Source organism: Etheostoma spectabile, chromosome 6, assembly GCF_008692095.1.
Source record: "Etheostoma spectabile isolate EspeVRDwgs_2016 chromosome 6, UIUC_Espe_1.0, whole genome shotgun sequence".
NCBI classification, from domain to species: domain Eukaryota; kingdom Metazoa; phylum Chordata; class Actinopteri; order Perciformes; family Percidae; genus Etheostoma; species Etheostoma spectabile.
In genome coordinates this window covers 7,773,291-7,796,423 of record NC_045738.1, presented here as the reverse complement: position 1 = coordinate 7,796,423, position 23,133 = coordinate 7,773,291, and the positions used below count along the sequence as shown (strand labels likewise).

Below are 23,133 nucleotides of genomic sequence, written 5' to 3'. Positions count from 1 at the left end.
GCTAATCTGTTTGTCAAATTTGAGCCCATTATCAAATGTTACCCCGAGATTTTTGATATGAGATTTAAAAAGGGGGGCCAGAGTGCCAGAGTTTGTGGTGAGAACATTTGACATAGATGGAGAACCAAACAAAATGCATTCAGTTTTGCTGTCGTTTAAGTGCAAAAAGTTCTGTGACAGCCACTGCTTTATATCTGTGATGCAGTCCAGTAGCTTAGTAAGTGCAGTGTTTTCGTTTGGTTTCATGGGCAAATATATCTGCAAGTCGTAGGCATAAAAGTGAAAAGACAGGTTGTGCTTTTTTAAAATTGATCCCAGTGGTAGCATATATATTGAAAATAGAATAGGGCCGAAAATAGATCCCTGTGGGACCCCACAGGGCAGCGACGCCTTTGAGGAGCAGTGGTCACCAATTGCGACAGAGAAACTCCTGTTTGCCAGGTATGACCTAAACCACTGGAGCGCGGTGCCACGAATGCCGACGTGCTCTAGGCGAGATACAAGGACTGCATGGTCGACTGTATCAAAGGCTGCTGTGAGGTCGAGCAGAACCAGCACAGCAGGATTCTCAGCGTCCACAGACAAGGCAATATCATTGTGCACCTTTAACAGTGCTGACTCGGTGCTATGTCGGGATCTAAAACCAGACTGAAATTTATCAATAATAGAATTGATCTCCAAAAAAATCCTTTTTTTTTTTTTTTACCATGACCTCTTCTCCCTTTTTTCCTTGGTTCCTCCAGATTCATCCATTTTATGTTACGCCCAATCTTACAACAGGCTTGGTCGTAACGGATGATAGAGCCTGTAAACTCACATTCAAGGACCTAATGTATATAACACTGCACATATTCACTCCAAAAAGCTTGTATGACATGTAAATCTTTAAAGGGGTTGCACCATATTGTTTGCACATTTCTAAATATTTCTCACCAATGCAGCAGGATGTACACAACTTTAAATCCCACAGTCCGCTTTAAAAAGTGGCTCTAACCTTGCCAAGAAAATGTTCACAGCCGTACATGACCACCCATTGCCATGCCAACTGTGAAGGTGTTGATGTAGGTGACTCACGGTCCTGAAAAACAGATACTTCTTTTGCTTTACAAATGTAAGAACATTTGTCAAGATTGTTGTAAGAAGTGAGAATGTACATTAAGTGCAAAAATAGTGCTAAGCATGAACACGTGAAAACTAAAAGTACTAATTTTTATGATTTAGTCTGCATGTTGTTTTCTGCTTTGTTATATGCTGCAGTGACAGTCGTAAGGGTAATGACTGTGGGGGTTGTTACAATATGTTGAAACAAGAAATGCTATGGACTATCTGATGATCTATGATAAAAACTTTAAATCTTGTCAAATATATAGAATACTTTATTTCAAATACCTTAAAATAATCTTTCTACATGATATGTAAAAAATAGAAATTAAAAGATATAGCCATTTTAGTTTCCACTGTACTGTATCTGTGTAGTACTCTCTAAGATTTAGGACTTCAATAGTCCTGGAGCTGCTTTTTTAACACTATTTTGTCATAAAGAAATGAATAAACAGTTTAAAACTGAAAAATCACACTAATACCATTTTGGAGTCTCCTATATATAAGTGTGTACACAAAGTGACTAAGATTGAACTGAGATGGTTATACATCTGAGATGGTTATAGAAGATGAAACATACACTAAATCAATGTGAGATTCTCACTCCTGAAACAAGACTTCATTATGAGAGGCTGCAAACCATACTCTTCTATTCTAGTGCTGTCAGAATAAGCAGAATAATCTTCATTTATAACATTCAACCAGGTAAATATTCAAAGCTGCTTTGTGTATATGAATTAAATAATCATGTGCAATAAACATACAAACCCACATTGTAAAAGCCCTGTCCTTTTCTACAACAGCTTTCTTTTGTGTCACTATGTGGCCCAAACTATAACAATACCAACACTAAATGTGGTGCAGAAAATATTTTCACTTATCTGTCAATGTGTTATCAACTCAAATACACTCTAAACCACCTAAGCACAGCTATACGGATAAAATGCCTTTATTCTTTGGCTAAATAATATTCAGGTCATAGCTTATTTATAGATTCTACTTCACTTAAATCAGGCAGTTAAGGATGAATCAAGCTGACCCGGGGAGATACAGGATGAGCCATCCTGGCCTCTTGCTCCGCCTGCTGCTTCTGATGGATAGCTTCAGCAGAGCCAATTTAATTTAAGAAAGAAAGGCATCTTACAAAATACTGCCTGAAAACCCAGAATTTAATAACTACAAAAAGATTTACCATAGAGTTGTCTCATTAATGCTTATGCTAATTTTAGTTTGACAAACATTTTTTGCTTATTGTTTCGTCAGTACAGACACTAATGAAAACCTAATTAGGGGTTATAAATAAGGTTTGTGCCTGTTTTACTCGTGCTACAGACCATGCCAGTGATTTAATTCTGAGCATGGTATGCATGTATTCATGTATGCATGTATACATGTATGTGTGTATGTATGTACTGTATGTATGTATTTATGAAATACATTAGAATAAACATGTTCCTACAGTGAAGTCTAAAGACAGTTTTCCTCTCTACAACCACAATGCTACCATGTTCCAACCACTTTAGTGGCCGTTTGGGCATGCTGATCTGGGTGACTAAGCCTGTAGTCATCTCTGCAGCTGCAACAGTTACACTATGTTGTAAAATAATCCTGTAATGGCATGCCTATTACAAGACTCTGGCTCAGATGTTGGAAGATTAACAGGCCTTTAAACAATGAAAGGCAGCTAAAATAGGCTTAAATTGCCTTACTTGACTTTGCTGAAGACGATGTCCACATCAGTAAGAGTGATGTTCTTGCCGTCAATCACGCCACAGTCCTTGCAGAGCTTGGACCAGTTCTTTCCGTGCATGTCCTTGCCAGTGGCGCGAGTGTCACCGTGGATAGCGAAGCGGCGAAAAGACTCCTCCAAAGCAGTCACCTCCACTGGTGTAGACGACCCAACTCCTCCTTCACTGGTCCCATTAGACTCAGTTGAAAGCCTTTTGGACAACCGGTCTTTAGATTGTTCACTGTGTGGCCGTAAAGGGGCCAAGCCCATGTTAGGATGCTTGGCTGTCTGGACTTTAAAGTCGTCTAGGTTGTCTCTGAAGGGAAAAAATACAACATCGTTTGATTGTCCATGTAAGAGGTGTACATCATAGAATGTAGTCCATGCACTGAAGCCACTGTTTTGAACCATACAACTGAATATTAAAGAGGTCTTAATGGCTGTTTATCGAGTAACAACATATAAATAATATAATAAATATTCTTATCAAGATTTATAGGTTTAGAAACCTGTTCTGCAAGACTTTCCAATGGACAAACTCTTTTGCAGAAAGTTAACAGTGCAGGTCGAGACACAGCTTGCTAATTTGTCTTTGGCTGTCCCTTTTTTGTGAGGTACTTCTGTGTTACAGGCACGATTAGACTCTCCAGAGGTGTGTTTCTGTGCTCACACTAAATTTGAATGGGCAGATGTCTTGCGTGTTCTTGCGCAGAGGTGAAGAATATAAATAGATCTCTGTGGAATTCCAAAGGCGCACAAGTCAAGAACCAAGAGACACAAAATGTGAGGTGAAGGCTCATTACATGACTTCTAAAAACTTACTTCTGGTTTGCCATGCTTGTGCAGGAATTTGGTTCCTTCTGTGCAGTGCTTGGATTAGCTGACTTTTGTTTTCTCTTTGTGCTGTGGAACAGATGAGAATGGAGGTGAATACTGTGAGAGGACGTGTCTGTACACATGTGAGTGCCAGAAAGTGGAAGGGATAATAAATAAAGAATACAAATGAAAATAATTAACACAGCTCAATAAAAAGTACAATATTCCACTCTTTAATCATGCTCCAATAATAACACAATGATTTATGACATAATGTCTAATCCATTCTGACACACACAAACACAAGCGCACACACACACACACACACACACACACACACAAAGCTACATTCAAAGTAAACCTTCAGAGTGAAGGGAATAATAACTACAGCCTAAAAAGGAACAAGAACAAAATCCGCTTCATCATTAACACCAAATGACTTCCAGATAACATATGTGTGTTAGTGGATTTGCATGCTGAGCAAAGATTTCCCCTCTCTTGCTTCAGATGATTTCATTCAGTCTGACATCATCCTGATCTGCATCTCAATGTACAAAGCAGAATCATTTAACCTTCTTAACACAGCCTCACACTTGAACCACATCTGAAATGCTTCTATTTGTCATTATTCATTAAAGTCACATTACTGCCATATAAAAAAGCCTATTCTTATATTTAGAAAATGTAACCCTGCTCTATATTTGTAGCAAGTGATGGTGGTCTGCTCACCTTTCAGCTGTTCCCATACTCAGCTCAGCATCCTTAAAGGAAGTGTGTTGCCATGGCAAAGTACACCCCAACAACGTCTTTAAAACCAGTAATTACACTTTAAACAAGATGCAAACCAGCGAGAGATGCTGTGTCCCGTAAACCAAACTGTCTGCTCTAGCTAGCAACGTTACAAGCAAGTCCACCAAGTCACCAATAAAGTGCTTTCACTCACCCCCAGTGGCACCATGTAAAGCGAAGGGTTTTGTTTCCACAACCCTGTGACCAACAATTACAAATGTGACCTCGCTAAGTACAGTCGACACTTAAATGGGTACAAGAGTTCCAAGATTGAAACTGCATAAAGCCATTATAATTAGAATGTCCATTCTTAGGGGGAAAAGAAGAGATTATTAATGTCTATGAATAATGGCATTCAGAGCAACAGACACTGGGAACCCATTGTCCAATTTGGCTTCTCTGTCTGACCCAGGCCCATTTCTTCACACATACACGCATGGTGACATCGCAGAGTACCACTATTGATGGCATGGGGTTTTGTAGTCCTATGTCATCGAAGGCGTGAGGCCAAGACAATCCAGATAGAGTTATTGACGCTGTTGAAGCCTCAATGTTTTATTTCTCAAGTATAAGCATACATACCACCAAGTGGTATAAATGTAAAACGTATTTACATGTCACCACAAAGGAGTTACTATACTATATCCATAGTATCATTCTCTAAACTATACTTAATAAAAAATAAATAAAAAACATGTTAAGCCAAGCTCAAAAGTTATTTAAAATGTATTTAATGCAGCCCTTATAACCATCACATACTTGGGAAAACGACACAGGAGATCGATGCCATTATATAGCCCTACTTTAAAAATGATGTTGTTTTTTTTGTAGAACTGATTCAATGATATCAAGGGCTGGTAAAGTAACAATTACTTTGAATAGTAATTAATCAGTGGGGTTCTTTGTCTATAAAATGTTGACCAACAGGCAAATACTCAAACAATATTCAATTGTAGATAATATATAACAGAAAAGCTGCAAATCATGACATCTGAATGGCTAGAACTTAAGAATATGTGGCATGTTTGCCAGAAAATAGACAAATAATTAATTTATTATTCAAATTCGTGGCATTTAATTTTCTGTCCATGGACTAATTAATGTATCAAGTGTTTAAAGGTGCCATGACATGGAGCTCTTTGGATACTTTTACATAGGCCTTAGTGATTCCCTAATACCATATCTGAAGTCTCTTTCCCAAAATTCAGCCTTGGTGCAGAATTACAGCCACTAGAGCCAGTCCCACAATGAGCTTTCCTTAGAATGTACCATTTCTGAGTCTGTGGCTTTTGAGGAGTAAAAAGCCATGATGTCTCTCTCTCATGGTGGTCCAAATTATCTGGGTGGGCAAAGCAGAGAAAGGGGAGATAACCTTGATTGGCCCATCTGAGCTTTCATTTTCTCGAACACAGAGCAGGATACCCAGGATACCCAGGGCTATTGCCATTTTCTAGCCACTGGGAAACCATAGGCAGGTTGGGGGAACTCATATTAATGTCAAAAAATCTCATAAAGTGAAATTTTTATGCCCTGGGACCTTTAAGCTCTAATTACATCACACTCTATTACACACATTTTGTAATCAAGTAGTTCAAGAACAGTTATGTTTATGTGGAGGAGTTTACTAATTTATAATCAAAAGAAGTATACTGTAATGCAAAGGAAAGAAAACGTTTTATTACAATTACCTAAATACATAATAACCTACATCACATGAAAACACAAAGCAGAACAATATCTGCTTTGTGTGTTCCTGTAATGCCCACACTGAGGTTCCATCGTTATTAACTTTACTTTCAGTGAGGATCCACATCCTAAGTAGAGTTAGAGCTACTTGCAGTGGGTTTTCCTTTGTGCTTTGATGACAGCAGCTAAATCAATGTGAAACAAAGGAATCTTTTTACTCTCCTTCTCCAATTCATAGTCAGTGGTTTCAAGTGTCCAAGTCCTCAGTACAACAGGCCTCCTCAAACCACATCATGTTTAAATACATGAGAGAGGTCATTAACACAGTTCAGTGGCCTAAGTGTAGTTCTCTGACAAAGCTTTTTAAATTGTTTCATTAAAAACGATATAGACAATGTATAGAGACCATTTGGTGCTGTGAAGCTGTACTTTACCAATTGGTGTTTTTGGCCAAATTCCTACATCTTTGTAGAACAGTTTTTTTCCTGTGCCTTTTTTACTGTGGCCCACTTTGCCACAACGAGAAGCCGTTTGGTTAAGGGCAGATCTCCAGAGACAAATCTGTGACTGGATGACAGCATGCTTACATACACTCGCCTTCTGGCAATACATTGCACAGATGAGTGCTTTAACCATAAATTGACCCATTTTGAACTGCATCTATTCATAGCAACAATACGCAGCCATGGCTGGAACATTCTATTTATTCTCAAGGGAGGGAATCAGCCAGTAGACAACATGCAGGCTGAAATACCAAAAAAATGAGTTTTAAATGTTAGTTTGGCAGATGGTGTTTAACTCACAAAATGATGACACTGTTGTCAGAGTGATGCGTGTGTGTGTGTGTGTGTGTGTGTGTGTGAGAGAGAGAGAGAGAGAGAAAGAGAGAGAGAGAGAGAGAGAGCGAGAAACAGGAGTGTTTAACAGAGGCCCACTCCTCCATCGTGGTCAGTGGGCATGCAGAGATCCCATCTGCTTTCTATCAGTGTCCTTCCTAGGCAGCTGCTCAGTAATGTGATGGTGTCAGTCAATCAAAAGGTAAAACGGAACGCACTGACGCCCCACAGTGTGCTCAAGACCGATCTCCATATAGTACACAATCTCTGCCAACTTTCTGCAATGTATATAGTGGTGACTATCCTCTGTGCCATACCCCATTATTGGCTTAAACTATTAAACACATCAGTGACCCATAGAGCTGCAATGGTAAGTCCGTTAATAGAATATTCGACTGACAGAAAAATAATTGGCAACTTTTGTCTCATCTTCCCTCATCTTTTAAGCAAAATTGCAAGCATTTGAGGGTTCACGCGCTTCAAATTTGATGAATGAATGATGTTTTGGAATTTTGTTGGCCAAAGAAAACAATACATTTGATAACGTCACATTAGTCTCAAGGAAATAGGGAAAGAGATGTTAAACAGTTTTCCAGATGTTTTGTAGACCAAATTATTGATTGATTGATTGCTTAAAAATCTGAAGATAAAAAAACTAATTTGTTAGTTAGCCCTAATGAGCCACACTGTTGCACTGGGTTACAAGTCCCTTCATTACAATGAACATGGGCAATGTAGTTTATTTTGACATTAAATACCACATAAACCAATCTAGTGGAGTTCATTGTGGTTTAAGATGCGTAAAATGTCATCCTACTCTCTGCATGTCCATTGTAAACTGATAAAAAAATGAACAAATTAAAAAAATAATTAAATTACAAAATATACTGTATCTAACTAATAATGGAGCTAGTCTCTAGTGCACCTAGAGGCTAGTGCAAATGTGTATTACTCCGCAGCTGAAAATAGTCCCCAACAAATGCCCTATTTTCTCATGTTTGAGTAACATTTATTAAAAACTACAGTGCCTGGCTGTTTTAGGAAATTATTTAGCAGCTTCTTATAAATGAAGAAATGTCGTTGTTACCCCTTTTAAAAAATGACATCTTCAGTAAACTGATGGGTTTATGGCCACAGACGTGGAATAAGGGAAGTTGACAAACTGTGAGAAATGGACAAACTTATTGGTTTTGGTCTTTTCAGGGAATTTTATGAGATTAACAAATAACATGAAAGCCCTAACATTGTTTTAAGACTGCACCATCTTATACCACTAAATACAATTTCTTGACCATTTCCTAGTTTGGCCACAGTCCCCCTTCCTCACTCTCCCCCAAAGATAAGGAGGGAGAGTATGACATCAGCATGCTGCATCCCGGGTCTGAGGTCACAACCAGGCTGTCTCTGTCAGTCCTCGCCTCCCTAAACCTTTTAACTGCTCTGTGAGTCAAAGATCTTGGCAAGCATCGTGTGGTTGAAAAACAACATGTTTGAAACAAGCTATAGTAATTATTGTTGGCAGCAGTAGCAAGCCAAATAGAGGTATAAAGCAGTGTAAGACAGCATGGGGGTCCTTCTGCAACTGCTTGCAACCCCACATTTGTGAGCATACAGTAAGTGTCCCTGACCTGGCACAGATGGAGAAAGCCCCGTTGAGCCAACAGCAAAATAGCTCTGAGTCAGTTTAAAATTTCTAGAAGCCAGATGTGTTGTCTAATGTCTCTCTTAATTAAATAGGATAACTCATTGTAAAGTATTTGTAATGTTATGGAAATGGCATCTACTGTCTCTGTTACAAAATTTCTTCTGCCAGCAACCACACACACAAAAGATGAACCGCATAATGACAATTCTCTATATTGTTAAGGTCAATGTCAAAGAAAAAATGTGTCCTTTGGTTTTGTGTACTGTAGTAAAGAAAATGCTGTCAGACTACAAGACTTCAGTTTGCCCAAAAGCAATCCCTTTATTTTGTAAACGTGACCTGAATTTGAGTCATCACAAACAAAAATAGGGTAATTTCCATCCTGAGGTCAATTGTTTGTGACAGAACCCAGAGGCTCTTGGACCAATGCAATGAAACTTACAACAGTGAAATCTGGGGCAAAGTCAGTGACTGTGTCTTCTTCTCATGTATACCTAATTCAACCTATCACCAGAACAAAGCTACAAAACCAACTCATTTAGAAGCAGTGGCGTCGCTAGGCTTGCCGTCCGGGGCTACAGCCCCAAATGTTTTATGAATTTTCCCAGATCTTTAAAAAATAATATATATAAGCTGTTTGTTTGCAATTGAGTAAGCACAAAAAAGAGAGTGCGCACCTGTGAAGCTCGACATACATAACGTAATGTGTGTGAATGTGCGATAGCCAAAGTAACATAGTAACATTCATTATAATATGAAGTGAATTTCTCTTAATCGTAATTTAAAGTGTAATTTTATTTCTCAAACCTCACATGTCATAACATTATGGTGTGGCTCCAATGATAACTGATGGATTTATGTTAATCACTTTAACGTTGCAGCTGGTAAAGGGGGAACTCATTTTAACTACTTGATATATGGCTGAGTCGTTTAACCTACAATACAGTACATCATGTATTAGTTGATTTATATGTTGTATAAATAACATGATCTGCAAAGTAACTAAAGCTGTCAAATAAATGTAGTGGATTAACACATACAATATTTTCCTCTTAGATGTAGTGGAGTAGAAGTATAAAGTAACAGGGAAATATTTTTATTTATATTTTTTAAGTAATGTAGGTACTGCATTCCACCACTGTTAGCATAGGCATTTATAGTACATTGAACTGTTTACAGCTCTAGTCAATACATGTTTTAAATTTACTAAACATTACCACCTCAATTTTTAAATGGTTAAGGCATGTACGTTGCATGTAAATAAGGTGCCAGAGTGCATTAAAAAGCAAGAAAACAAAGCTTGTTTATGAAAAAAAAATACCTTCCAGGGGACGGTCCCCCTACAGAGGTCTGGGCTAAACCCCCAAATCCTCCACAGAAAAGCCCCTGCTGAGGAGGAATAAACATACTAGGCTACCTTCTGAATGGCCTTCTACTCCATTTATTACCCCTAAGAAAGTTCCACTCACAGAGAATCAGGAAGCTAATAAATGAGGGCATACATCTTTTTACGTGCATACTTATGTAACTATATTCAACCCAGCAGCTTGGTACGAAGGCTGCAGCCACAGGCCAAATTCTTCATGACCAATAACGGTGCTCATTGGAGAATCCTTTCTCTGGCCCTCATTGCCCGCGTTTTAAAGATTTGGAGAAGGCTTGGGTTTATGGCTTATGTCACTGGAAATGGCTGCAGCTGCTGCTGAAACCAGTGTGTCTGAGCGAAACATCTTACGTAAACTTGCAAATTCACGGAGTCCACGTGATCAGTTTGTTATTGTCAGCCCTTAGTGCATTTCGGCAGAACATGGCATATAACCTATGTAAATATGCATACCCTTTTACATTTAAGTGCGGAGCATGCTAAAGCATCAAAGGCATCAAATGTTGCAAATTCAGTGTAGTCTACAGGAAGCATGCAGAGACATTAAAACAAAACATAAAAGCACCTTCGTGGAGCACCTGAATTGGTGTGGGCTGACATACAGTCATCGAATTCTTAAATTTTTCATATTGTGAAATCATGCAGGTCTACCGCAAGCCAAAACAGGCGACAAAATAATGCTAAATTCAGTTTTAATCACCTGGTGTTGAAATCCTCCACCTCCTTGTCAAGTTCACAAAACCATAATTGCGCGTTGCGGAGTCTCGATATCCCTTTCCTGCCTGCTGCCTGAGCTGAGTTTGACCGAGGGTCCGGTCCCTGCGAGATGCTGAAGAGAAACCAGCGCGCTGATTGGCTGCTGCCGGGTGCCACGAGCTGTTTGCTTCTTGCCTCAGTAGATGATGGTGCCACAGTGCTTAGTGGAGCGCTGATAAACAAGCGTTTGAAGCACGGTGCATCTTTTTGGTGCTTTGAGAGGCGAGATTGAAGATGTAAACAAAGGGTGGCTTAATAAGAAGGGTCATTACAGCTTCATTAATAAACCGTTAGTGTGGAGTTCCTGTGTGGGATCATGAGCCGTGTAGGGAAGAAGTGAGGGGCCAATGGCCACGCACGGTAGCAAAAAGATAAAATAATGGTAACACTTTTAAACTGCGTACACCCTGATCCTGGCCATTGTGCACATGATGTCTTAATGTCCTGCTTGGACCTCTGGTTGGAAGAGGGAGTTGTCTTTATATCACGATGAGAGGAAAAAGGGATGCTCATCTTTCCAATACTGCCCTCTGAGCCTCCCTCCTCTGATGTCTACTATGGACTAATGTGTTACATAACCAGTTGTAGCCTAATGGCTGGACATAGGTGGCCATTATGTAACCTCTAGCCTTACTTCTGGCTCAAATGGCAGGCTGTAATACAAAGCTCTAGGATAATTAGCCTACTCATTAACATCCATTTATCATTTAATGTCAGGCGTATTTATTCACTCTTAGAGTGCATAAAGAGCATGCTGACAAAAACATGCATGCCGATGAGCAAAAGAAAGGGCTCAGATCATGATGAAAACAGCCTGAAAGAGTGAAATCACTTGATGACATAATAGTGTTTCTCAAGCTGCATCAATTGCGCCACTATGTGGTTAATAGCAGCCTTTACACCATTTGGAGTTTCTTGGTGAATTCCCCTTACACAGAAAACAGTAAATTGAAGGCCCAAAGCATTAACATTTAGCCTACAAACAATTTGTTTACATCATAGATTAATGGTCTTATTTTGTTAACTCATTGACTTCAATGTTTGAGGCTTCATGCTTTTGATGTTGCTTGCATGTACTTTATTTTCCTTTCAGGCAAACAATAAAAAAGGATTATGACATTATTATGACAAGGAATGGAAAAAAATGCTTCGGACTCTTGGCTCAGTGCTGAAAAAAACACTCTACAACACAGTACACACCCATACATGTGGCCAATGTCACACTATTATAATGTGTGATTTGATAATTGAAAATAGTGTATAGCTCACAATGTGTAGAACAGTATGTAATTCAATTATAAAGTTCTGATCCCAACTGTGGACAAGTGAGACCACCTCTCCGTCCATTCCCATCTCTACATCAAAGGGGGGACTGAGACAAACGTGGATGAATGCTATAGGCATCCTGCTGGACAGAGAGCAGGCGTTGGACGGTGAGCTGCTGGCCTCCGTTCATGCGTTGGTTTACGGATCTCTTCTAAATTCACCAAAAGTTATTATTAGATAATGCTTTATTTGCATAGGCCTATTTAAAGCTGTTGTATGTCATGTGTTGAACAACATTCTTGAACAATATCATTCAGCATGATGTAGGCAATAAACAAGTGGTTTGAGAGAGACTTCTGGATCTCCTGGCTTTTGTGGTCAGGCTTAAAAAAAAATCTAGCCTGTGACAGGAGATTTTGGCCAATCACACAGTATTTTGTGATTTATGGAGTGATACAAAAGAGATATCCAAAATTCCCTCTGTAAACACATTTGACTCTAATATGTCAACAACATGAAATAAGAATTTTGAACCTTGAAGAAGCTTGATACTGCACATAGAATACGATAATGCATCCTTTGCACATGTATATTAAGCATAACATTTTAGAAAACGTGTAACACAAAAAATGGTCTTACATGCTCTAGAGTCTAGACTGTATATTATAATAAATATTTTTATTTAGCCTACAGTCTATGGTTTCAGAAGGCTGTTTAGGGGTTTCCAGTAGGCTAAGGTAGCCCAGGTCACATCCTGTGAAAACCAGATGACTGTGGAAAAAGAAAACTGTGGACTGCGATTATTAGTTAACTATGATGGCTGTATTATAGCCTACCTGATCAAATTAAAATAATTTCCTTTGATCGACAAAATCCAATGTTTCACTGTCTTTTACAGTCACCAATGTGCAGCTGTGACACATTGCATTTCTTTTCTACCATCATGACGAGCTACTAACTTGCGTCATGTGTAAAGTAGACCAATGTCTGTTTGGTTTAGATTGGTATAGATTTACAAGACACACGTTTGAGATGCATGTGATTGCAGGCAGATCAAACCCATAGTCCTATACATATCTATATCTGGGGTTTAGACCAATGTCTTGTAAGCATTTCTTCTCTGGTGGCATCTGCATGTTGCACTGCGGATACGCATTTGAGCATTTGATTAGTTTAAATTAGCGTCTGCATGATGCTTTCACTAATCAGCCAATAGGCCTACACATGCAAGTTGAGCGAGGTGTAAAGGGCGAGTCCTATAAGTTAGCTGGTAACGTTGTTACCAGTCAAAGAAAATAAAATACATGCAGCAACACCAAGCTTGAAGTATCAAACACTGAAGTTTATCGGTAGGCTATATATTAACAAAATAAGACCATTGATGAATCCATGTTGTAGCCTATAGCCTAAAATACAACTAAACATATTACTGGTAAATATTAGTGCTTTGCCCTTCATTTTAGGTTATTATTTTCCATTAATGGGAAATTACCAAGAAACTCCAAAGGGTGTAAAGGCTGCTATTAACCACATAGTAGCCCAAATGATGCAGCTTGAGATACCCTATTGTGTCATCAAGTGATTTCATTCTGTCCAGTCTGTTTTCATCATAATCTGAGACCCTTTTTTTTGCTCATAGGCATGCATGTTCTGCCTTTTAGGCCTAATGTCTTTGAAAAATGTATACAAGAGCCTGCTATTTCTATCATTTAAACCATCAAGGCTTGTGGTAATGTAATAATGTAGGCTAATGCAGACTTAAAGTGCACTGGACATCAGATGAGGTTCAGAGGGCAGTCTTGGGAAGATAAGCATCTTTTTGCCGTATTGTAGCCTACATTCCCTCTGGCCACCAACAGTCCAGCGAAGACATTAATTAGGCCTAGACCAATCTTATTGTGCTACTTACTAGAATTGCCCAACGTTAAACCCTTAAGGTTAATCTCATTAGCTAGGCCTATAGATATTTTAATCTTAAAAACTCATTGGAAACAACATTGCTGGGTTTCATATGGCCGTATATGTGTTACTATTATGCTATAGGTCTACACCCATTGTAGGCTACCCATGTATCATAATAAGGTCACATCACAGGCAGCCCACTCTGAAACTGTGGAAGAAAGAAAACTGGACTGTACTAGTATTCAGCTAGGATTGCTGTCTTATAACTGATAAAATCAAAGGTTTCTTGTGATCGAAGAAATAAAATGTGTCACTGGCTTTTTTCTTTTGCCGTATACAATCTTTTGTTACTGTCGAAACGCTTTTCGCACCATCATGACAAGCCGACTCTTTCCTCTTTAGGGATGAAGAAGGCCTGGCGGTGGCCAACGCCTATAGATCACGCTTTTGAGACGAATGTGATTGGCAGGTAGATTAGACCAATGGCGGATAGAAATCTCTTCTTTGGTGGTGTTTTGCATCCGAAATGTTGCAATGCGGATAAGCATTTGAACATTTGATTGGTTTAAAATTGTGTCTGTAGATGATGCTTCCGCAAATCAGCCAATAAACGTTCGAGCTGAGGTTTAGGGGGCGTGTCTAGTTGTCATATAAAAACAGTTTTGAGCCGCTGTGTCGCACATTAAGAAAGATAAAGTAAGTCATTGCAAGATATACCTTACCTCCAGCAAGAAAAATGAGGGAAATTGTGCATCTTCAAGCCGGCCAGTGTGGAAACCAGATTGGTGCTAAGGTTAGTAACACGGTATTTGGATTTCGAGTTCTGAATTGATTAAATTTGTATTTAAAAAACGACGTGTTATCTGTTCTGGGAGGAGCCGGGGCTTTGTGCCCGTTACGTTAACGTTAGCTACCCTTGCCATAAACCATAAGCTAACTTCCTTGTGAAAGTTACCGTTTATCTTTTAATTTGAACTGATTCATTTTCGTCTTGATGGCCTTAATGTGTCGGAGTATAAACGTATAAATAATTAAATCTAATTTTGTCATGTTGTAAAATGTTAATTTAACGTCCGACCGTCTATTGTAGCAACACTCAAAACCGTTAGTTAACGGTAGCAATTCAAACCGTAACTTACTAACGGCATTTACGTTGACTAACTCACGTAACGTTAATATTTCGCTATATCACCATTGTTCGGTCGGCAAACGGCGGGAAATTTTAACGCCCATATTTTTACATTAAATCTGACTGTCATATATACCAATGAACGTAAATAAAACCGACTGTCATGATTAATAGAAATATTTACTTAGCCTTATCGTGGAGCTAAAACGGGTTGTATTTGTTTTACAGTTTTGGGAGGTGATCAGTGATGAGCACGGTATTGACCCAACTGGTACATACCATGGTGACAGTGACCTGCAGCTGGACCGGATCAACGTCTACTACAACGAAGCGTCAGGTAATTACTAAGCCCTGATTTGTAATTGCATGAACTACAGACTTTTTGCCATTTCTCCTTACCTCTGACCTGCTTTTGTAGGTGGGAAATATGTACCCCGTGCTGTGCTGGTTGATCTGGAGCCAGGCACCATGGACTCTGTAAGGTCTGGACCTTTCGGTCAGATCTTCAGACCAGACAACTTTGTGTTTGGTAAGTAATGTAATTTATTATTATATTTTTTTCCTGTGCACTTGCCAGCTATTCATTATGCACACTTAATGCATGACACATAATCTTGATTCTTGTCTTACAGGTCAGAGTGGTGCTGGCAACAACTGGGCTAAGGGTCACTACACAGAGGGTGCAGAGCTGGTAGACTCTGTTCTGGATGTGGTGAGGAAGGAGGCTGAAAGCTGTGACTGCCTTCAAGGCTTCCAGCTTACACACTCCCTGGGGGGTGGTACAGGCTCTGGTATGGGCACCCTGCTCATCAGCAAGATCCGTGAAGAGTACCCTGACCGCATCATGAACACCTTCAGCGTGGTGCCTTCCCCAAAAGTATCTGACACAGTTGTTGAGCCCTACAACGCCACACTGTCAGTCCACCAGCTTGTAGAAAACACAGACGAGACCTTCTGTATCGACAATGAGGCCCTGTATGACATCTGTTTCCGCACGCTCAAACTCACAACCCCCTCATACGGTGACCTCAACCACTTGGTCTCTGCCACCATGAGTGGTGTCACCACCTGCCTAAGGTTCCCTGGACAGCTCAACGCTGACCTGCGTAAGCTTGCTGTAAACATGGTGCCATTCCCACGTCTGCACTTCTTCATGCCAGGCTTTGCTCCCCTCACAAGCAGAGGCAGTCAACAGTACAGATCACTATCTGTGCCAGAGCTCACACAGCAGATGTTTGATGCCAAGAACATGATGGCTGCCTGCGACCCACGTCACGGGCGCTACCTGACAGTGGCTGCCATCTTCCGTGGCCGCATGTCCATGAAGGAGGTGGATGAGCAGATGCTGAACGTGCAGAACAAGAACAGCAGTTACTTTGTTGAATGGATCCCCAACAACGTCAAGACTGCTGTCTGCGACATTCCTCCCCGTGGCCTCAAAATGGCTGCCACTTTTATCGGCAACAGCACGGCCATCCAGGAGCTGTTCAAGCGCATCTCTGAGCAATTCACAGCTATGTTCAGGCGCAAAGCTTTCCTCCACTGGTACACCGGTGAGGGTATGGATGAGATGGAGTTCACAGAGGCAGAGAGCAACATGAACGACCTGGTGTCTGAGTACCAGCAGTACCAGGATGCCACTGCTGAAGAGGAGGGAGAGTTTGAGGAAGAGGGTGAGGAGGAGCTGGCCTAAATATATTGCTTCTAGAAAGCTCTGCTGTAAAATTGTTGTAATGTTCTTTTCAGTGTTCTGTCTGCTTAATAAATTCTGCATTTTAGTCTGCCTTCCTAGTTCAAGACTTTTTTTTTGTGCACATGCTCCACATTGTACATAAACTGTAGCTGCATAACTGGTATTTTGCCAGAAATGAGATTTGAGTACTACAAATGTAGGTTAGTAAATACTTCTGCAATGCATCTCAAATACCTTTTGAATTAACATAAATATAGAATTTATTACAAAATATATTGTACTAAATGGTCTAAAAACTGGCTAAACGAAATAAAAATTGTTGGTTAACTGATTTTGAATGTCTACAGACCAATAAACCAGAAACTCAGTAATAGTTGCTCTGTAGCTAATCCTGAATACATGCCAAATGTAGCTCCGCCCACAACATTTTAGGTCCGGCCTTAATAGATTAATGGGTCCGACATTGACGGTATATCAATTATTGTATTATAATTTACTAATATCCAGTCTATGGGTCTGACTAGAATCAGTATGTCAGGCTAAATAAATGCTAAATGCTCTCTAGTGGTGAAAATAACTGGCTTCAATTATACAAATGTCACTAGTAGCAGCAAACATGTCTGAAATTACAGTTATCAATTAAGAGTTTGAGTAGACATATTACAGAATAAGAAATTAAGGAATATATCCAACCTCATTGTAAAATTGGCAATTTCAATAACCTGCATAGTAGCCTCGCGCATTTAAGTCTCCAGGCGCTGTACTAGCTAAACCTTGAAGAGTAGAGAACAGCCCCGCATCTTTCAGGCAGACTTTACTTTATTTCAGAGGCTGTTGCGGGTTCCGTCTCAGAGATGGACAAACTAGACGACCTAACGCATCCAGCGGTACCAACCATGTCATGCTAGCTTGTCGGGAGGGGGGCTACATTTTGGCAGGGGGAAAACTGGCAAGATATCCGAATGAAAATGGTTTCTATGGGCACCTACGAGTCTCTCCTTTACAGACGTGGCCACTTTATGCTAACCACATGCAGTGTTTTTGCAGTATCAATGTGTTATTTTGCCTATCCTTAATATGGTATATTTGAATATTTCTTAGAATTGCATATATTAGTGACTGGAAAGCCGAGACTCTTGTGGATTCAATGAGCTCAGTTGTATTCATGTGTGATGAATGTGTCCCCAAAGTAGCATGCATTGTAGTGAGACCATTTTTTAAATCTGACGTTCCTGTATAATATGATCTGTTGTGACCTCTAGGATGACCACAGCCTCAAGAAAAATTACAACCACAAACCAGAGACCTATAGGGCATTCAGAGGATGTATCACTTTAAGTGTATTGCATTTAGAGCAGTCTAGATTATCATGGGAGGGTTTCAAATATAGCAAATTTGTCAGCTCAACATTAATTCTGTGAATTCTACACCAGCATAGTATAATGTCATATTAGCCATTCTGTTTACACCAAATTCCCACCCTACCTATGTTATGCATCTTAAAAACAGTAACAACAATGTTTGCCTTTCTTTAGGTGGCAGGAGTGAAAATGAGTCATCTTTAACATTTGTTGTGTTCTGGTATCAGAATGATGACGGCCATTGGAGAACAATTAGATACAAAATAGGATGTAGGCTCTACAGGATAATTTTATAACTATCATGTTTTTCCCCCCAAAATGATGTAGTTTGGTAGGATTCTCTTACCAAATGGATTTAAAATGAGCAAATAGCTGCCGTAAATTGGAAAAATCTCTCCACAGACTTTTGGTCTGAGCCCTGAATGTTTACAACATCTGGCTCTGCTCCATGCTAATATCTACTCCACTACCTTCAGTTAGACAATGCATTTGCCATAGGTCTTTAGACCAAGTTAGACTGACAAAATGGTAAAGGTTTGTAGTGTCATGTTTCAGTCTTTCAGGTAGATGCTAAAATAAATCCATCCATCTATCTATCCAACTCAGGCTAGTGGAACAGAGGCTAACCTGGATGTCTACTTTGACTTGTTGTAAAAGTCAGTAAGATAAGAACAATGCTTTAAATATTACAACCGTTAAATACAAAATACAATGACAGATCCACAGTTATTCAGACTGCATACAATATATCCACTAGAAAGAAAAAAACAAACAGTTTGATGATGTGTATCAAACTGTGTTGTCACGTCTAAGTCATCCTGTCTTTATCAACAATGGTCCATGGTTGTATGGCTCAGTTTCATGAAGCATATCTTCATAAGTAGTGGTTCCTGAGAGCAGTATATCCTGATAAGCCGCCATGCAGACATTAGTTACTGCTAAGTATCATCTGGAGTCATAACGGAGCTGCCCAGAGGATCCTGCATTCCAGGAACACGGTGAACAGACTTCACACCGGCACTCTGAGCCTCTTCAGTGTCAGGCTTCCAGCTCTTGATGTCACTCACAGACATTTTGCCTTTCAGACACAGGAAACAAGACGAGATGAGATAATTATTATTTACAAACTTTTCTTCAGTAATCTATACTAATAAATCTAACAGGCAAATGTAGATGTGTATGTATGCTTTACAGTTACAGTTTACACTGTAACGCAATCAAACAATCCTGTAATAAATAATGTGAAACCTTTCCATTGTGGTGGTGTATTTATTTGTAGAATATTACATTTCTTATATTTCTGCTCCTCTGTCTTTGTAAATTAGGTTGACACAAAGAAAGCAAACAATAGTGAAGTCAAATACTTACTTGCTGTGTTCTGTGTTGGATTTTCTGCGCTATAATGAAAACCAGTCTCCTTTTCTGAGGATTTTCCAAAGTTCTCCAACTACAAAACAGATTTTTATGCAGTATTGCCCATTTGATGCATGTAAAATCATTCAACTAAAATATAAGTAGACATGCTTACCTCGGTGCATAGGGACTCTGAAAGATGGCTTGGGAGTGGGCCTTTATCATCAAATTTGCAGCTACTGCAGGAAAACCAGACTGGCATTAATTCTCTAGTATATGAATACATGAAAGCATAACTAGACCTGTAAGGAGTTTGTTTTTACCCTGAACGCTGTGATAATGCTGGCTCACAGTCAATTGAACTCTCTTGATTCTTTAAAAAAGAAAAGAAAATGTTTTACACACATGACAGAAAAAACAAGTGACAGACAGTGAGAGGCTAAGGCCGGGTCTCACCTGTGGGGCCTTGTTATTGATTTTTGCTTCATGTGGATTTCCTGCTTCATTGTCTCGGTTTTTGGCTTCTTTTTGGCGCCGCATCTTTACATAATCAAATGTGCTTATGCCTTTATAAACTGTAAAGCAAAGAAGAGAACATCCAGCAGAGTAGAATAGAAGGATTAATGATTGGATGAGGAGGAGAAGAGATTTATAAAATGCATTGTCTTGACGCTTGTGACTCACAGAGGTAAAAGTGGAAGCCTAGCAGATGACCGAGCAGCAGCAGACAGGTGATGCTCAGCATGGCTGTTATGAAGGCTAATGTAAGGAGAGCAGCTGAACTAGTCTTTACGGGTGCTAAGGGTAAAAACGCCAGCCAGGTACCATTCCCCAGGATACCTATAGAAAGGACAACAGAGAAACAGCTTCTAATGGTGCAATTAACAAAAATAGTTTCAATGCTGTTCCTAAGAAGGCCCATTATAATGACTCACTGTCAAACTGTGGGTTGGTCCGTAGGCTGTTTGGATCCAGGTAATGCTGAATAAATATGAACAAGATGACAACGGCGAGCAGGAAGACACCTAGTGTACCAGAGGACAGTGCCACAAAGAAGCACCTGAAGGCAACACATGAAACCAGATGTTAGTTCATAAAGCATTCCACATTTAAACATCAACCATGAAGTCAGATAAAGCAAGTCCATCCAAAACATTGTCTTACCAATAGTTTCTGCCACCCACACAGGTGTTCAGCCATTTGCAATGGTGATCAAAGCCTTCCACACACTTGTTGCAAACACCACAGTGTTTTACTTTGGGGCCACTACATGAAGATTGATTATGTTAAATATCATTAAAACATATTTTTTTGCATGATGTTCCAATTTATAATCACCAATAATACAAAAAGCAAAATCCCACAGACTACTGCTTTGGATACATACACCTTGATTTCACATAGATAACAGTGCAGGTCCTGGATGACATGCTGTTGCTTAGTCCTGTCAAAAAGGGGCATTGGACTGGAGTAGCTCTGTTTGGCCCTCACACTGACATCTGCTGGGTCTATAGTTGCAGTAGCAATATGGGTAACAAAGTGGACAATAAATGCTATTCCCGTCACCTGAACACAACAGTCAAGGAAAATTGCAATAATATTGGAAAAGTACTGCATATGTAATAATACTGCAGAATAGTAAGTGGCACACATATTGACACCAAACAAGAAACTGCAAACTGTTGCACATAAGTGGATCTTTTGTGTGAGAAATTAAAGCAGTTCAGAGGAAATCAACTGTTCTTATGGCTGAGTGAAAGCTTTAGGTGAATGAACCAGTGTTGATATAATGCAGCATTGAACATGGGACAAAACCCCCAGTGATTATGTCTTTTTGGGCTCAATAGAGACAACAGAAACAGAGACAGAGTCACAACTGGTATGACTGGAGCCCATACAGCCAGCGCACACAACAACATCCTTGTCTTGTCCAGCAGCGCAAGCAAAACTGTAACGCAGAGACAAATGTTTGCTCCAGATTCAGATCCAAAAGACCCATCGCTAAACACTCCCTTGTCCACTACAACGACAGTTTGTTAAGGATACAGCATAGAGCACATGGTTCCACGGCAGAGGCAGAAGAGGGATATAGATGCCAAAGCTTACTATGGCGAGGTAGCTGTACACCATCCAGCCAACCACTTGTAATGTCTGAGGGGGCCATGCCCATCCGTTTATCCTGGGAGGCTTGGAGGGGACCAGCTCATTCCTGCTGCTGCCATGCATGGGAGATGTGCGTCTCAGCCTTTGATTGAAGCAGTTCATCTAGGGAATAGACATCAGTTGAGAAAAAGCTTCCTCCAGGCGACTTCAAACATCCATCCACACTTAACACATGACATAGCCTACTACATGCAAGTGCAAGTCTAGCTCCAGCAGAGTGTGGCTGCATTTCCTGGGGAGTTAGGAAAATGAGTTGAGCATAAAGATAGTGACTGTTCAGCCATTATGGACCTACACTCAGACTGCATTATTTTTAGCAAGGTATACACTGACAACTAATACAACAAAATATGTATATACAGTATATGTGGACAAAACATCAGGAATATAATTCAACAGACGTACAGGCTACAAAATGAGTTGAATGAACAGCTTTCTTAACATTAACTTAATGAAGGTAGTTTTAATGCCAAATATTGCAGTATTTTAAGATAACTGTAGCCTACTTAATAAACTGGCAGTGCAAGTTTACAAATGGCAAAGGCACTAATGCATAAATAACAAGGAGAATATTGTCACATAACAGAAACCAGCTGACCCAGGGTAAAAATGCTAACGTTATATCCCTTTCTCTATATGCCTTGTAATCACATGTACAGCTCCTGGCTTATGCCTGAAACAACACTATGCTAAAAGTTCATAAAAACTCGATAAAACCTGGAAATAGCTAAACCATTCGTGGGCTTTATAACAATACTTTTTGTTTATCATGCACTGCAATAATGTCATACCAGTGAGTGAAATTTAACGCTATTGTCGAGTAACTTTGGCCTACAGGGTAATCGTTAGCTTATAAACTTTTGTTGATTTTAAAATATAAACAATAAAGTATGCCAACAACAGCGCTATAGGTCTGTGGTTTTAATCCCTGAAGAATTACTTACTGTTGCTGTTAAAAGACAACGACCATGATATTAAAACAATTATGCTCCTGTTCAAATACGGACGGACATTTCCACCGCTTGAAATCCCACGATTAGTATATCAGCCGAGCAGGTGCTTCAACAAGTACAATTCTCTGAGACCTGATGAAAAAAACCACGTTAACTAAAAAGCACCCGTGAACACGGCTGAAATCCTCCGACGTTCTTTGATTTGTGTCACCGAAGGACGTGAATCAGAAGTTGAAGAATTAACTCACTCAGCAGGTCGGAGCGGCGCTATGGCAACCGCCCTGCTGCGCATGTGTACTTCAGCTCTCCTCAACAGCTTTTTATTGTGGCCCTTTAGGCCCTGGGGTTGTAGACCCTTGGAAATGTAACCCTCGCGTTTCCTATCAGAGCAAGTGGAAACTGCAAACACAGACATGCACATGACACTTCTGCTTTCGAAATAAAGCCGAATTGTTTCATGGGTGACCTTCATCTTAAGTTTCTCATGAAACACTGTACTGAATGTCAATAGCCCCACTGCATGCATATTGCTTTCTTTCCACTTCCTTATTGTGTCTCACATATGAGACAA

General features: G+C 39.8%; 3 protein-coding genes across 5 annotated transcripts in view; 1 reads left to right on the top strand and 2 right to left on the bottom strand.

The window, feature by feature from the left end:
- Positions 1-10,994, bottom strand: part of tppp (tubulin polymerization promoting protein) — a 15,644-nt gene extending 4,650 nt beyond the window's left edge. The window contains exons 1-3 of one of the 3 annotated variants that reach the window (XM_032519299.1): positions 10,687-10,994; positions 3,653-3,733; positions 2,811-3,146 (exon numbers count right to left, since the gene is read on the bottom strand). In XM_032519299.1, coding sequence (XP_032375190.1) covers positions 2,811-3,146; positions 3,653-3,666 — 350 coding nt within the window. In that variant the 5' untranslated portion in view covers positions 3,667-3,733; positions 10,687-10,994. Of the gene's footprint in view, positions 1-2,810; positions 3,147-3,652; positions 3,734-4,375; positions 4,847-10,686 lie in introns of those variants that run through there. The other 2 variants (XM_032519298.1, XM_032519297.1) reach the window with 2 other exon arrangements.
- A 3,444-nt stretch (positions 10,995-14,438) lies between these two features.
- On the top strand, positions 14,439-16,827 carry LOC116691558 (tubulin beta-1 chain). Its single transcript, XM_032519294.1, has 4 exons — positions 14,439-14,703; positions 15,268-15,376; positions 15,458-15,568; positions 15,672-16,827. The coding sequence occupies exons 1-4, from the start codon at positions 14,647-14,649 to the stop codon at positions 16,730-16,732; spliced, it is 1,338 nt and encodes a 445-aa protein (XP_032375185.1). The 5' UTR covers positions 14,439-14,646; the 3' UTR covers positions 16,733-16,827.
- A 1,843-nt stretch (positions 16,828-18,670) lies between these two features.
- On the bottom strand, positions 18,671-22,877 carry zdhhc11 (zDHHC palmitoyltransferase 11). The gene is made up of 11 exons (XM_032519295.1): positions 22,554-22,877; positions 21,493-21,711; positions 20,834-21,012; positions 20,611-20,712; positions 20,382-20,506; positions 20,131-20,286; positions 19,903-20,021; positions 19,770-19,819; positions 19,622-19,685; positions 19,462-19,540; positions 18,671-19,171 (listed from the first exon to the last, which is right to left on the bottom strand). The coding sequence occupies exons 2-11, from the start codon at positions 21,709-21,711 to the stop codon at positions 19,032-19,034; spliced, it is 1,233 nt and encodes a 410-aa protein (XP_032375186.1). The 5' UTR covers positions 22,554-22,877; the 3' UTR covers positions 18,671-19,031.
- Positions 22,878-23,133: the final 256 nt, after the last annotated feature.

Excerpts from the sequence above, each read along its gene's own strand:
- zdhhc11 (XM_032519295.1), bottom strand. The coding sequence starts at position 21,711 with ATGAACTGCTTCAATCAAAGGCTGAGACGCACATCTCCCATGCATGGC. Across the intron at positions 20,507-20,610 it reads GTGGGTGGCAGAAACTATTG|GTGCTTCTTTGTGGCACTGT; the intron begins GTAAGACAATGT and ends TGTTGCCTTCAG. Across the intron at positions 20,287-20,381 it reads GACCAACCCACAGTTTGACA|GTATCCTGGGGAATGGTACC; the intron begins GTGAGTCATTAT and ends TCCTTTCTATAG.
- LOC116691558 (XM_032519294.1), top strand. The coding sequence starts at position 14,647 with ATGAGGGAAATTGTGCATCTTCAAGCCGGCCAGTGTGGAAACCAGATT. Across the intron at positions 14,704-15,267 it reads GAAACCAGATTGGTGCTAAG|TTTTGGGAGGTGATCAGTGA; the intron begins GTTAGTAACACG and ends TTTGTTTTACAG. Across the intron at positions 15,569-15,671 it reads ACCAGACAACTTTGTGTTTG|GTCAGAGTGGTGCTGGCAAC; the intron begins GTAAGTAATGTA and ends CTTGTCTTACAG.